Source organism: Lithobates pipiens, unplaced genomic scaffold, assembly GCF_037356315.1.
Source record: "Lithobates pipiens isolate NorthernLeopardFrog02 unplaced genomic scaffold, aLitPip1_a1.2 Scaffold_30, whole genome shotgun sequence".
NCBI lineage: Eukaryota > Metazoa > Chordata > Amphibia > Anura > Ranidae > Lithobates > Lithobates pipiens.
Genome location: NW_027507791.1, coordinates 46,149,969 through 46,163,091, shown reverse-complemented (window position 1 = coordinate 46,163,091; position 13,123 = coordinate 46,149,969). Strand labels below are relative to the sequence as shown.

At 44.4% G+C, this 13,123-nt stretch overlaps 1 protein-coding gene across 1 annotated transcript in view; it reads right to left on the bottom strand.

The window, feature by feature from the left end:
* LOC143942052 (cell adhesion molecule CEACAM3-like) overlaps nt 1–13,123 on the bottom strand; it is an 84,658-nt gene that overhangs the window by 70,512 nt on the left and 1,023 nt on the right. Inside the window, exons 2-3 of the mRNA XM_077463364.1 lie at nt 7,844–7,917; nt 7,416–7,736 (exon numbers count right to left, since the gene is read on the bottom strand). Coding sequence (XP_077319490.1) covers nt 7,416–7,736; nt 7,844–7,917 — 395 coding nt within the window. The remainder of the gene's footprint in view (nt 1–7,415; nt 7,737–7,843; nt 7,918–13,123) is intronic.

Sequence of the window (13,123 nt, the reverse complement as noted above, 5' to 3'; positions counted from 1 at the left end):
TAAATATTTGAGTATTCCCCAACGCATTTACACCTAATTTTGCAGGATAGAGAAGAACATACGTCAGCATGAGTTTCTGTAGGGTATGCTTAACCTGTATAAACTCTGCTCTACGTCTCTGAAGTTCCGGTGAAAAGTCAGAATACAATGAGATTTTGGTACCATTAAAAAGGATATTTCACATTTCTCTTGCCTTTCCTAGCAATACCACTTTGTCCTTATAGTTAAGAAGCTTAATCAGGAGTGGCCTGGGATAACCACCTTCCAATGGGGCACTAAAAGGAACTCAATAGAGAACGTTGTTGAAAATGATTTTTTTTCCGAAGAGATCAACTAGCTAATGTTCCAGAAACTCAATGGGATTTAGGCCCTCGCTCTTTTCAGGAAGCCCGACTATCCGCACATTGTCCCTTCGGAGCCTATTTTCCATTTGATCAATTTTTATCCCATATCTAGTAAGCTGTTCTTTCATACTTTTTACTTCTTTTGTTAAAGAGGCTGTGTCATCTTCCAATTGGCTAGTCCTAATCTCCAGGTCAGCTGCCCTTTCTGCTGTTTTTTGTAGGTCTTGTCTAACCAATATCAAGTCCTCCTTCATTCTCTTCATTTGGTCACAAAGTTCTTTCAGCGACCCATTGCATGCGTTCACTGCCAAGAATACATCCTTTATTTTTGGTTCTTTCTCTAAAATCAAGGGGGCCTCAATCATAGCATCTACACTATGCTCAACAGTTTCCAAATTCTTATTAGTCAACGGTTTTTGTTACTACCGCAAGTGATGCATTGACATTTGACTGTCCCTGGCTTTTTCTATCCAAGGGTACTCCCTGTTGTACTTTGGTCTGTGTCGCTTTTTGTGGGAGGGGGGGGGGGTCTGAGCCGAGGCGTGTGCATACTGCTCCAATTTTGCTACTGCTGCGGAGGTTTGTTGCAGTTTTTTTTCCCCCTTTTCTTTTGAGGAGCGTAAATGCTGCATCCTACTCCCTCTAGCTACTCTTCAAAAAAGAAAAAAAAAGAAATCAGTCCTGAGTCAATCCTGAGGGATAAGGTTATTATGGTTATTATGTAGATGCTCCCACACATTTACCATAAAAAAAATATGTCCATATATGTCCAAACGGTCCCCAGGCAGTACCCAGTTGTTATTATTACAGGCACTTATAAAGGTGTTATTGTCCTTTCAGCCAACCCCAATACCTCTCAGTACGGCTCTGTAAAATTAACTTTAAACCTTTTAACTTTAACTTGGTGGCTTTTTATAGTGTTTCAGCAAGTACAGTCTCCGAATCTGCTTTTCATTGTTTTTTTTTTTTTATTATTCACGCGGCCCTCTGAACAGCGTCAGTTGTGAAGGGTCCAAGGTCTCCTCCCTCACACCTCTCACCAACCTCCGTAACTCCACCGCTCCCGAGGCCCTTCGAGGGACAATCACTCAGGTTCCTACTTGGGGGTTCCCGGCTCCATGTCCAGTGCACTGCAAGCACCTCCGCCACAGACGCTTGCCTCTCACCTCTCGGTGCGGCGTTCCTCTCAGCAGGGCGCAACAGCGCGCAGTGTGTGACGTCACCCGGGGACCTTCGGTGCCGCTTGCAGAGCCTTCCGATTGGCTCGCAAATCTCCGGCCGCCTCCGGCGAACTCCTCCCCCGCTCTGATGTCAGACACACTAAGTGCCCCGGCTCCACAGCGCTCACCCTTCTCAGCAACAGCCACTCATAGCTTGATTGATGGCCAGGGAGGGAGCAGCACACAGCACTTCGCACCTCTCCTCACTCCACCACTCTCATCCGGTCACGCCCCATGTCAACAGTTTACACTTAGAATGGCTTCTCCTCTCTCTCTCTTTTTTGTTTACAATCTTGACACCCACATCTCATAATGTAAAATACTTTAAAGTTAAACTCATGATCTTTACCTGGTCAAAGGATTTTTAAATATGTACAGCCAACTCCAAAAAGACATGCTTTACCGGTTTTATGAACAAGAAGTAGCTTGTACAGAATCCTGACCTCAACCCTACTAAACACATTTGAGTTGAATTGAAATGCCCATTGTGAGCCAGGTCTTCTCAGCCAGCGTCAGTACCTGAGTTCACAAATGGTAGCCAGCTCCTTAGACATGGCTTGACCAATGTGATGTTAAGGAACTTGAGTTTCCTACACAGATCCCTAACCTCAATGCTACTAAAAAGCCTTCCCAAAGGTTATCATATTCACAAAAGTCCGACCCACTCTATTTTAATAGTCATGGTTTTGTAATTGTATGTCCAACAAGCTCATTTAAATGGGATCGTGAGGTGTTCAAACAACATTTTAGCCATATAGTGATGCTAGGCTCTGAATATTTGCAAGTAATTGAAGGATCCAGAACAGGTGAAGGTATCTCTATATTAGACGTTCCCAAATCTTTACTGAATTTTCGATTAGGGGATGAAGCTATAGATCAGTCTGAAACTATTTTGGGTGGTAGTCCATTGCATTGTCAAGATAAGAGTAGTTCTCTGGGTCTCAGCAATATGCCCATCATGAACACTTATGGGTTTTGGGCATACACATTTATGTCAGGGTGGGAGAGGTCTTTTTGGTGGTCCAGTCTAGTCATGGCAGTTGATTTTCTAAAGAAGAAACCCATCTCCTGCGCTCAAGAGAAGTGCACTAGCAAAAAGTCAATCTTCGCTAATCCAATCTTTGCATCGGCTTTGCTGCTCCCTAGACAGGCTGGGAAGCCCAGAAGAGAAACGGCAAAAATAAGGAACAGAGGGAGCACCAGCCTAGCACATTACCTTTATGATAGCTTTATTTTTGTAAAAAACAGATGTATACTCGCAAACAACATCAGCAATAAGGCATATCAAAGTCCATAGTGTGCTTAAAACAGCCTGGTCACCTAGTCAAGTGTATAGCGAGAGAAGACCTTACAAAAGGCTGATGCATTTCAAGGGGAGATACCTTCTTCCTTAGAGCCAATCATTGGCTCAGATGATTGGCTCTGAGGAAGAGGGGATCTTCCCCATCTAGGTGACCAGGCTGTTTCAAGCACACTATGGGCCTTGATATGTCTTATTGATGTTGTTGTTTGTATGTATAAATCAGTTTTTCTACAATAATAAAAATAAAGTTATCACAAAGTTAATGCGCTAGGCTGGTGCACACTCTGTTCATAAATGTGCACTGTGACAGAAAAACACTACTGACTCCACTCTTAAGTGAAATCGGTAATCTGTGACTTCCAACATCTCTTATGCCGCGTACACACGGTCGGATTTTCCGATGGTAAATGTTGGATGTGAGCTTGTTGTGGGAAAGGCCGACCGTGCGTAAGCTCCATCGAACATTTGCTGTCAGACTTTCCTCCATAAATGTTGGCTAGCAGGTTCTCAAATTTTACACCAACAAAACTTTGTTGTCGGAAAGTCCGATCGTTTGTATGCGGCATTAGACAAGGTCTCACCACACTAAATTGTATTATTTTGTAGTGCACCCCCAAGCAGCTGCTGGTTTTTCCCCCAGATTACTGCACACACAGCCAGGCATACCACATATTCTCCACTTTCACTGGCTCAAATAGAAAAGTCTATGGGTGTCTTTTTGATGCTTTTTTGAAGTTGAACTTGGATGGGGTGCAGGGAGGATGGGATACTCCAACTGCAGAACTGAACTCTTTGAGGACTCCTCTCTGTCTCTCTAAGCTGCACAAAAGCTCCCTCATGACTCTCTGCTGCTAACAAGTAATATGACTTCTTTCCAGATTCTAAGAGCTACACACAGTCACTAAGGCCCCTCTATCAGGTCTTTTACTGACAATACCACAGGGTCATTGGTTGCCTCCTTCCGATATCTACTGGGCACTCTTCAGTGAGGGCGACACAGACTCACACTACCACAGAACAGCTGGACACTCTTTTCCCCAACTTCCTCCTGGTACTCTCCAATGACCTTCTCAGGGGCCCAAACCAACTCCAGGACCAGACTTGGCAAATAGCTCCCCCAGCTTAACCTCCAGCAGAGACCTCAATGTCTTCTCAATAGCACCTCCCACAATCCTGCCCCAGGGGCAGAGCCCCTGCACAGGAGTCTCCTCTACCAAGACGGGGCCCAGGAACTCCTCACCCCTGCCAGACTATTTATGGGCACTCAAACCACCTACTGGGCACACATCCCCAGGGATTGTCTGGATCCCCATAAATATTTAGGCTGCTTCTCTCATGTTTAAAAACATGTATAAAAAGACACCCAGGCAGACCAATAATTAGTGCACAGGGTAATTCAAAATCAGAACCGTATCCCTATGCTGAGGACCCCACCTAAATTAAGAGGTGTGGTTCCTTGAGGTCATGCATAAAAAGCCTAGAAGATGTTTGCTGATAGGCGAACTAAACCGTTCAGCGTGATGTCACCACGCAGCTCTGGTGACCCTGCCTGACCCACCCTCCCACCCCGCCGAACCATTGGGAAGCAGACTGGCTTTGTAGGACTTCAATATCTCTGGGCTATTGGACTATAAAATAGGAGCTGGCAAGCATGGACTGCACACAACATGAGGGTGGGCTAAAACCCCCTCTTCTGTGAGACATGAGGTGGTGGTGAGCATACTGATGTACAGCGGCTATATGCTGCCCAGTGAATGCTATATAGGACTTGTGCGTTGAATCCTGTGAATCTCCTGTTGTGGGGTTGACAAACTTCTGTGACTGGTTCTGTTGTTTATCCATTGGCCCTATCAAAGATACAGCCAACTACTCCCATTTCCATCCAGCCTGCATTACCCTCATTGCAGTTTAATTGAACATTCAGCCTCAGCGGCAATCTATTTGGATTGCTACACCCTTTGATTGGAAGATTTCCAGGGTTTTAGTCTCTGTGGACTGAGTGGCTTTACCATTTGAATGTGGAAGAGCCCGTGTATCCCTATAGATTTATTGCAGTATGGACTGTATGTGGTGGTTGTATGAGGTGTGCTGCTGGCAGGTCTCTGAGTTGTTTGACAATGTTGTAATTTTTATTGTTGGCATCAGTGGTAGTTTTTTGCACTAATTCATTTTAACCATATTCAATAAAGTTGATTATTTTAAGTCCATGGTGTTCCTTTATAAGGTTTCTCGGTGATCGCTAATCCCCATTTTTTTTTTCATACTTCTCTCATGCTTTCTTCTACTATAATTCTAGAATCCTCTAGAACAATAGTCTCCAAAGTTTGGCTCAGGGGTTGGATATGACCTTTTGCTTGTCTTTATCTGACCCTTGAGGAACTATTCCTCACACTGATACGAGGCACTATTCTGCCTACTGACATCAACATTGGGGCACCATTTCTACCACTGGCACCAACAATGGGGCACTATTCCTCCGAATTATACCAACAATGAGGACTATTCTTCCTCTAATAGCAAATGTGACATTGTTTACGCCCACTGATGCCAGGAAAATTTCCACTCGAGCTTGCCACAGCCCCCCCCCCCCCCCCAAATTCACAGGATAATAAACTGGCCCTTTGTTTAATACGTTTGGAGACCCCTGCTCTAGAATACAGGGGAAAGCAATCGCAGCAGCTGTCTGTGAGACACTGAGCAGGCCAGGTTAATCAACCACTGCTCCACTCATTACAGAGAAGTTGTACTGAATTTTCCTAGCAGCCTGCACTAACTAGGAGGGTGCTCCAAATAAAAGGTCAAGAAGTGGTGATTAGTAGAGATTTGCAATTAATTTTGGTTCAAATATAAATTTTTGATTATTCATAGATTTGGATGTATCTGAATCTCAGAATGAAATAGTAACTAATTTCATTAAAATTTGTTTAAATTTGTTTTGTATATTCATTTTCAAACAAATTTTCGGAACAATTTTGAATTCTGGCCACCGTATTCTTAACAACCGATGACTCATCAGCTGTCAGCGGGCTTCCACACTGATAGCTGAAATGAAAACAAAAGAATCCTGGTGTTCTGTAGGATAGTGCCCGCTGTGGAGAAGTGCCTGGGATGTACTGCATCCCGGGCACTGTAAACTGTACTGTAAACACATCTTTTTCTGATAGAAAAACCTGCCCTTCAGTTGACTAAACACGCCCTACAAGTGTCCAGGAAGAATAGCAGAAAAGGATGTGTTTTGCAGCACTGGCCATCATTTAAAAATCCACCATCTTAGCAGCACTGCCCATCATTTAATGATCCGCCCCATCATATTCTACTCCGCCCTTCACTGACATAAACATGCCTCGGCATCGCAAGGCACAATCTGACACAAAAATGTCTTCTGTCGGCTATTGTGTGCAGGCGCCGTCTCGGCGTCACAACAGCTGATGGCAAAATCATGTACCGTTTGTCCTGGGCATTTCTCGATAGTGGGCACTATCTGATCAGCTGTTGTGCTGTTCTGTACGGCGCATGCGCATGTGCCATACATTCCGGGCACTATCCTACAGAACAATGCAAAAAAAGGAGAAAAAAAACAGCGTCCCCCCCTCAGGTCTGGGATGGATTTTAAGGGGAACCCCATGCCAAAATTAAAACAAATAGCATGGAGTCCCTCTAGAAATTCATACCAGACTCTTATCCAAGCAGGCCAGGAAAGGGGGGGGGGGAGTGAACACATCTCTCTTCCTGAATCATACTAGGCCCCATGCCCCTAACATAGGTGGGTGCTTTGGGGCAGGGGGGCTCTGCTCCCCCCTCCAAAGCACCTTGTGTTAATGGGGACAAGAGCCTCTTCCTCACAACCCTGGCCAGTGGTTGTGGAGGTCTGTGCATTAGGAGGGGCTTATCGGAATCTGGAAGCCCCCTTTAACAAGGGGCCCCCAAATCCTGCCCCCCCCTATGTGAATGAGTAGGGGGTACATAGTACCCCCTCATTCACCCCAAGAAAAAGTGTAGTGTAAAAATAGACATTAGACAGTTTTTGACAAGTCCTGTCCCAAGGTGTTAATCTATCGTCAATCACGATGCCCGCTGCTACCGCTGACCTGAAAAAAAAACGAACAAATGCTCCCGCCATCTGCCTGCTCTGCCGTCTGACAGTTCTTAAATAACTAAGTTGTGAGGCCAGCCGATTACATCACCGGGTGACCCCACCACCTTGTGACATCATCGACTGGGGCATGAGTTTGCAAGGCTTCCCGGCCCGCTCCTTAACAACCAGCTATTCTTCTCACATTTGAATCGCTCCGAAAATTTGGTATTCGTTAGAAAATGAATAAAAGAAACAAAACTAAATGAATCCCGAAACAAATCAACTAAACTAATTTAGTGACATAACGAATCTAACAGAAACAAAACAAATGTTTCCGTTCTGCACGTCTAGTGACTAGATGTGGATGCTCCTTTAGATGAGAAAGCCATGCCTCACCACAAAGGCTAAACGTGTAAGTTGTGCTCATGGTGTAATCCTAAAGTAGCATATCAGTTTTATCTAATTGTACTTACCGGACATGCTGACATCATACGTATGTTTGCAGTCTGATTGATTCAATCGCTTTATGACCACAATGTAGGTTCCTTGGTCTTCCATGGTGAGATTATTTATTGTTAAGGAACCATCACGAGTGATGATCACTTTATCACCATAACCGTTATTTTGTATATCGGCACTTTCATTAAGATATCGTATTGTTACAATTTCGGTAAGGTCATCTCTAATCCAAAGAATGATTGATAGATCTTTTGTTTCGGCCACCATTGGATGAAGAACAACAAGTCTTCCATCTGTAGCAGAAAGAGATGTCTTCTCCCCACAGAAAGCTTCAGCTTATGTAGTAAAAATATAAAGACATTATTATAAAAATTAGACTCTAGATCAACCAACCAGCCTGTGGTTTGTTAACAAAGGAGGAACTTTAACATTACCAACTTACCTTTTATAGTTAGCAGGCAGATAAGGCATGCTAAAACTACGTTTTTAAAGAGTTCATCATTTTTCTTCGTGGGGCTAAGAACAAAAGAAAACAAAAAAAATACAAAAGTGATCAACATGATTCTATTCAGAGGTTAACATGTTGTTAAGTCAGGAAGTTGAGGCAGATCACAGGAAATATATACGGTTATACCACTTTGTTACTCATTGTATTTGTACGAGTCTTGACCTTTCCTTTCATTGGCACTTGAATTGCCGAAACTGAAACAGCTTTGTTATATTGTAAGAGAGACGATACAATATCTGTTGAGGTCTCTTTAAGATTAAAGAGACCCCTGTCACTTGGGGAAAAGGCGCAAAACTGCTAAAAGGATGAAAAGTACTGAAGATCAACATACCAAGCAGGTTTTCGGAAGCTGCAGCAATTTATTTTTTGGTTTTGATGGCAGAATCTCTTAAACCACAGGAAGGTTTTACCCTGTTCATGACTAGGCCATTTTTAGCTATTTGGCACTGTGTTACTTTAACTGGGGATCATGCAACTTTTCCACATGCAATCATCATGCAATTTTTGCATGATGATTGCAATTCTTTTGGTGGTATTTGATCACCACTGGGTTTTTCATTTTTTTTATTATATAAATGAAAAAATCCCGAAAAGTTAAAAAGAAAAAAAAAAACTTATTTTTTTCTGCTATAAAACATATTCAATATATATTTAAATTAAAAACAAAATCTAATTTCATCATACATTTAGGTCAAAATGTATTATGCTACATACAGGACCATCTTTAATATTGATTGGACCCTGGGCAAGCATTTTCCTGAGTCTACAATAAATAGCAGCTAGACTAAAAATCAGTTTACTGAATCAGATCGAGCAGTGATTGCGATTGGTTGCCAGAGGTTTCAGTGTATCATTACCAATCACTGACTGGCTGCTAGAGGTCACAGTACACATTATGGCTCACTTATTATTTGCTAGAGATTACAGCCCATGACTTCTGCTTGTTGATTGGTTGCTAGAGATTACTGTACATCAATACTGCTCACTAATTGGCTGCTAGAGGCTACTGTACATCTTTACCACTCACAAATTGGTTGCTAGAGGTTACTGCACATTATTATTGCTTACTAATTGGTTGCTAAAGGTTACTGCATATGCTTACTGCCAGGGCCGTCTTTAATATTGATTGGACCCTGGGAAAACATTTTCTTGGGCCCCCTCTTCCACGCAATTTCCCTCTCCACCTGTTTTGAGACATACAGTAAATAGCAGCCAGACTCAAAATCAGTTTACTGAATCAGATCAGGCAGCGATTGCGATTGGTTGCCAGAGGTTACAATGTATCATTACTGCTCACAGCACACATTATGGCTCACTGTTATTTTCTATAGGTTACAGCAAATGACTTCTGCTTGTTGATTGGTGCTGGAGATTACTGTACATCAATACTGCTCACTGATTGATTGCTAGAGGTTACTGAACATCTATACCACTCACTAATTGGTTGTTAGAGGTTACTGCATATTATTACTGCTCACTGATTGGTTGCAAGAGGTTAGTTCACAGCATTACTGCTCACAGATTGGTTGCTAAAGGTTACATCACATCGTCTCCTCACTGCCTGCCTGCATATTCACATGCACCAAAATTCAGGGTGTCGTGGCACCGTGTTGTTTTGAAGAAGGGTTCCACCTCCAATTTTCTTACTTTTGCAGAACAGGCTGATGTTAGGCTTAATGACCACAGTTGTAGGCAGGACTTTCAAGCATGATCCTTTACCTCCCCAGTGGGCAGCATTCAGCAGAAGTGATGGTGGATGTGACCTCAGGGGGACATTATATAGATATGAATGCCACCTCTATTTACATATAAATGCCACAGTCCATGACTATTTACACAAAGCTGGGCAGCAGCAGCAGCAGCAGCAGCAGCAGCAGAAGTTTACACTGAGATATCGGGACACAGCACAGGACTAAAACTTCAAGAGATAAGGGAATTTAAACTGGGATAGTTGGCAAGTATGAGGCAGCTGCTTTGGGCCCCACTTCAATGATGGGGCCCAGGGCAGCTGCCCCTTTTGCCCTGCCTTAAAAACGGTCCTGCTTACTGCTCAATGATTGGTTGCAAGAGGTTAGTGCACATCACTACTGCTCACTGGTTGGTTGCTAAAGGTTACAGCACATCATCTCCTCACTGCCTGCACACCATGAACTCAGGAGGTGAGGGGACCCATCAATAGACAGAAAACTCCAACGTAAAGGGGATTTACACTGACCACTAATGTAATAGGAACATTCATAGGAACCACTAATGTAAGGAGGGATTTACACTGACCACCAATGTAACTGAGACATTTAGCCTGCTTCCACATTTGTGTGTGTCGGGAACACATGCAAAATTGCCTGACATGACAGAAATGTGCTGTCCTTTAGCAGATACACAGCGGTGCCATTAATTGTTAATGACACCCTCACGCATCTGCTGAAATGATTGTATTCACATGCACCAAAATTCACGGTGCTGTGGCACCATGTTATTTTGAAAAAAGGGTTCCACCTCCAATTTGCTTACCTTTGCAGAACAGGCTAATGTTGGGCTTGAGGATCACAATTGTAGGCAGGACAATCAAGCATGCCCTTTTACCTCCTCAGTGGGCAGCATTTGGCAGAAGTGATGGTGAATATGGCCTCAAGATATACATATGAATGCTGCCTCTATTTACATATCAATGCAGACGGTCCGTGGATATTTACATAATAATGCCACCTCTATTTACATATCAATGCAGCTTATTTCCATGCACACACAGGGTCTGCAGGTGAGTCATATGCACATGGCAATAGACAGAGCTGAGAAGCACCGGTAAGAGAACTTCACACTGAGATATCGGGACACAGCACGGGACTAAAACTTCAAGGGACAAAGGAATTTGAACTGGGATAGTTGGCAAGTATGAGGCAGCTGCTTTGGGCCCCACAACAATGATGGGGCCAAGGGCAGATGCCCCTTTTGCCCTTCCTTAAAGACGGCCCTTGCTACATATCTTTGTTCAAAAAAGAATCCCAATAACTGCATATTAATTGGTTTGCGTGAAAGTTATAGCATCTACAAACTATGGAATATATGCCGGAATTTTTATTCATCTTTTTTATACTAGTAATGGCACCGATCAGTGATTTATTATTGGACTGTGATACTGCGGTTCAATCTGACACTAACTGACACTTTGCGTAAACTAACTAGCTGCCACTGACACTAATAGTAATCAGTGCTAATAATATACTATACACTCTCACTGTACTTATGACACTGGCTGGGAAGGGGTTAATATCTAGGGGCAATTAAGGGGTTATTTGTGTTCTTAACAATGTGTAATGTGCCTAATGTGTGCTGATTTTTACTACAGATCGATTTGTTTATTTTCTCTGCTTTGCAGGGACAAGAAACAAGGAGATTGTTCCCGCTGTACAGAGCTCTGTGTTGTTTGTCAACACAGGGCTCTGGGCTGTGATTGGACACAGCTGATCAGCAGGTTCATTGGCCCGGGATCTGCTGACAGACTCCAGCTGTCTCAAATTACAGGAGAGGAGACGGGTGGGGGAGGTGCCCAAAACCCGGAAACGGTGCCTGTAAGGAGCCACCATGTTGCATTGTATTGAACACTTGCGGGTCTGTAAGTGGTTAATAAGCAACACACTTATTAATATACCACTTAAAGCGGAGGTCCACCCTAAAGTGGACCTCCGCTCATCGGAACCCTCCCTCCCTCCGGCGCCACAATTGGCACCTTTCAGGGGGGAGGGGGGTGCAGATACCTGTACAGTACAGGTATTCTGCACCCACTTCCGGGATAGCTCTCTGCGGAAAGGGGCGTAGATTACGCCCCTTTCCGCAAGTGCCCGCCCCTTTCCGCAAGTGCCCCGCTGCCTGCTGGGAAACACACAGATCCCAGAGGCAGCGGGGACCGTCCTTATTGCGCAGCGCGATTCGCGCATGCGCAGTAGGGAACCGGGAAATGAAGCCGAAAGGCTCCATTTCCTGATTCCCATACCCAAGATGGCGGCGGCAGCACCCGACAGACGATCTAGAGATCGGCTTCGGGTGCCGACATCGCGGGCGCGCTGGACAGGTAAGTGTCCTTATTTTAAAAGTCAGCAGCTGCAGTATTTGTAGCTGCTGGCTTTAAAAAAAAAAAAAAACGCGGAGTCCCGGCGGACTCCCGCTTTAACTTTTTGAGTTGGGAAAGAGGGAGCCCCCCCCCCCCCCAGAGCTTACCAGTGCTTTTTCACCCTAAGCCCCTGTACACACGGTCACCAGTGCTTTTTCACCCTAAGCCCCTGTACACACGGTCGGAGATTTCCACAACCAAATCCGTCGGATTTTGCCCGTCGGATTTTGTCCGTTGGATCTTGTCCGAAACTGTTGCATACACACGGTCGGACAAGGTTGGCGAAAAATCCGATCTTTCAGAACGTGATGACGTAATTTCGTTACGACGGGACTACATTCAGGCTAGTAGCCAATAGCTTTCATGTAGGAATTTGATCTGAGCATGCGTGGCACTTGGTCTGATCAAAATTCTCTACACAGGATCGGAGTATGTCCGATCGGCCCAGTTGGTCGGGAAATATTTCCAACATGTTGGAAAATTGGGTCCGACGGAAATTCGGACGGAATCAGTCCGATGCATACCACACACAGTCGGATTATCTGACGACACGGTCCGATAAGACGCATTCCGACAGATTCTCCGACCGCGTGTACAGGGCATAAGGGTGTCCTTTCCCTGCCACCCTTTCCAGTGTGGGTCACTTTTCAAACGCTTGGATAGCGGCTCTGAGGAGATATGTCGCCTCTTTACCACCTGTTTTAACACTGAAAAGATAACAAGAAAGCTCTTTGCCTGGAGTTCCATTTGAATTACTGAATGGTGCCTACAGCTAGAGCGGTCAGTAAGGGCTAGTCGGATGTCCATTCCTTGCGGACTTCTGAAAAGGGATCCACGCGGGTCGCTTTTCAATGGACAGATAACAGGCAGCTGGGAGGTAATATGTCGCCTCCGTACTACCTGTTTTAAAACTAAAAAGATGACAAAAAGTTTTTGTACCTGGAGTTCTGTTTGAATTACTCAGTGATGCCTGCAGCCAGGGCCGGATTAAGAGCATCCTGTGCTTGGTGCTGAGGATTTTGGTGGGCCTTTTACTGGGCACCCTTCTGCTTTCCAAGAGCCTGTACTGGCATGCGCCCAAACTCAAAAGAGCGCAGCCGCACAGG